Here is a 1,819-nt window from a genome sequence, read left to right as displayed (position 1 = left end):
ATATATATATATATATATATATATATATATATATATATATATGTATATATATATATATATATATATATAAGAACACAAACGAAGCGTTACATATTTATATTTATGGAGAAATGAATTGAAGCAAAAGGCAACAAAACAACCAACAAAACAAAAACAAAAAAAAACAAAGAAATAAACAAAAAACAAAAACAAGTAAATAAAAACAAAGAGACAAACAAACAAAAAAACAAACAAACAAGCATCTACGGAGAAAAAACACAAACACTGTTGAACTAAAAAATTGAAGAAATTTCCTCTTTCTGAAAGCTTTCGTTTTGAGGTGTACATACACCCGAGATATGCCGGGGTGTATGTACACCTCAACCAGCTGAGGTGTACATACACCTGAAACATGCATGTCAGTGAATATACACCTGAGCCAGCTGAGGTGTACATACACCTGAGATATGCCGGAGTGTACGTACACTGAGGTGTACATACACCTGAATATGATATATGAGGGTGCAGATACACCCGAATCAGCTGAGGTGTACATACACCTGAATGGTGTTGGAGTGTACATACAGCTGAGTAAGATATGCAGTGCTGTGTACGATGAAGGCAACTGAAACAAATAAAAGTTGATTCTATAATTTATCATATAATATATGCAATTTCAGGTGTATTCTCACCACCAACAAGCATATTTTTATATTTTATTTTATTATATTTTACTCATACTGAGGTGTACGTACACCTCATGAGGTGTACATACACTTCAACCACGTGTACGCTCGCCGTCTTGTCGTTGGTGTGAACTATACATGCACCTGATTGGGGTGTATATACACCTCATTGGGGTGTATATGCACCTCACTGGGGTGTATATACACCTGGTTGGGGTGTATATGCACCTGATTGGGGTGTATATACACCTGATTGGGGTGTATATGCACCTCCCTGCGGTGTACATCCACCGCCTTTGAGGTGTACGTACACCTCACTGGGGTGTACGAGGAGGTAAGTGTGTATGGAATATATACATATACAGCCTATATATATATATATATATATATATATATATATATATATATATATATATATATATATACACCGGAATGAGGTGCGTATACACCCGAATGAGGTGCGTATACACCGGAATGAGGTGCGTATACACCGGAATGAGGTGTATTTATTCTGAACGTTCGCCAAAGAGCCTCAATAAGCTGATGAAAATATTAATAAAATCTAAATATATCATAACAGCAGCAACAATATAATCATCTTCCTCAAGGCGTAATGTACCTCTACGTATAATGAGTTGTGTATCTATAACTAAATAAAAAGAAAACAACAAAAGAGATAAAGAAGAATACAAAGCCTGAGCCCATGTACCTAAAAAAAAAGAAAGAAATCCTAATATTAATAAATTTATACTCAATATAAACACAACACCCATACATGAAGTAAATTCATGTTTTGTTTGACATGCATATAAAGATAAACATATACATATCACCACAGCTCCCCCCAAAGCAAACGCAACAGAAGAAATAGTATAAAAAGCAGCAACAACACCAACAAGCATAGACTCAGCCACTGTAAATATAAAAAGTAATAAATAATTATAAGGATATACAAAACGAGCTCGAGAACACATCAACACCAATGAAGAAACCAGCATACAAACTGCAAACAAAAAACACACACACACACAAACCCTAAACCCTAAACCCTAAACCCTAAACCCTAGATACCCAGGCCATACCTAAACCCTACTTTTTACTACACATATCTCCTTCAACCGATAATCATAGATTCTACAGCCTATATAGGCTCT

At 35.0% G+C, this 1,819-nt stretch overlaps 1 protein-coding gene across 1 annotated transcript in view; it reads right to left on the bottom strand.

Annotated features, from left to right (window-relative positions):
- Positions 1 to 1,410: 1,410 nt before the first annotated feature.
- The window catches only part of EMH_0019190 (uncharacterized protein), a gene marked incomplete at both ends in the record, with an annotated part of 976 nt that continues 567 nt past the window's right edge, over positions 1,411 to 1,819 (bottom strand). The window contains one exon of the mRNA XM_013501313.1: positions 1,411 to 1,415. Coding sequence (XP_013356767.1) covers positions 1,411 to 1,415 — 5 coding nt within the window. The remainder of the gene's footprint in view (positions 1,416 to 1,819) is intronic.

This window comes from Eimeria mitis, genomic scaffold, assembly GCF_000499745.2.
Source record: "Eimeria mitis Houghton genomic scaffold, Emh_scaff667, whole genome shotgun sequence".
Lineage (NCBI taxonomy): Eukaryota > Apicomplexa > Conoidasida > Eucoccidiorida > Eimeriidae > Eimeria > Eimeria mitis.
The sequence above is the reverse complement of the archived record's forward strand: the minus strand, read 5'-3'. Positions and strand labels throughout refer to the sequence as shown.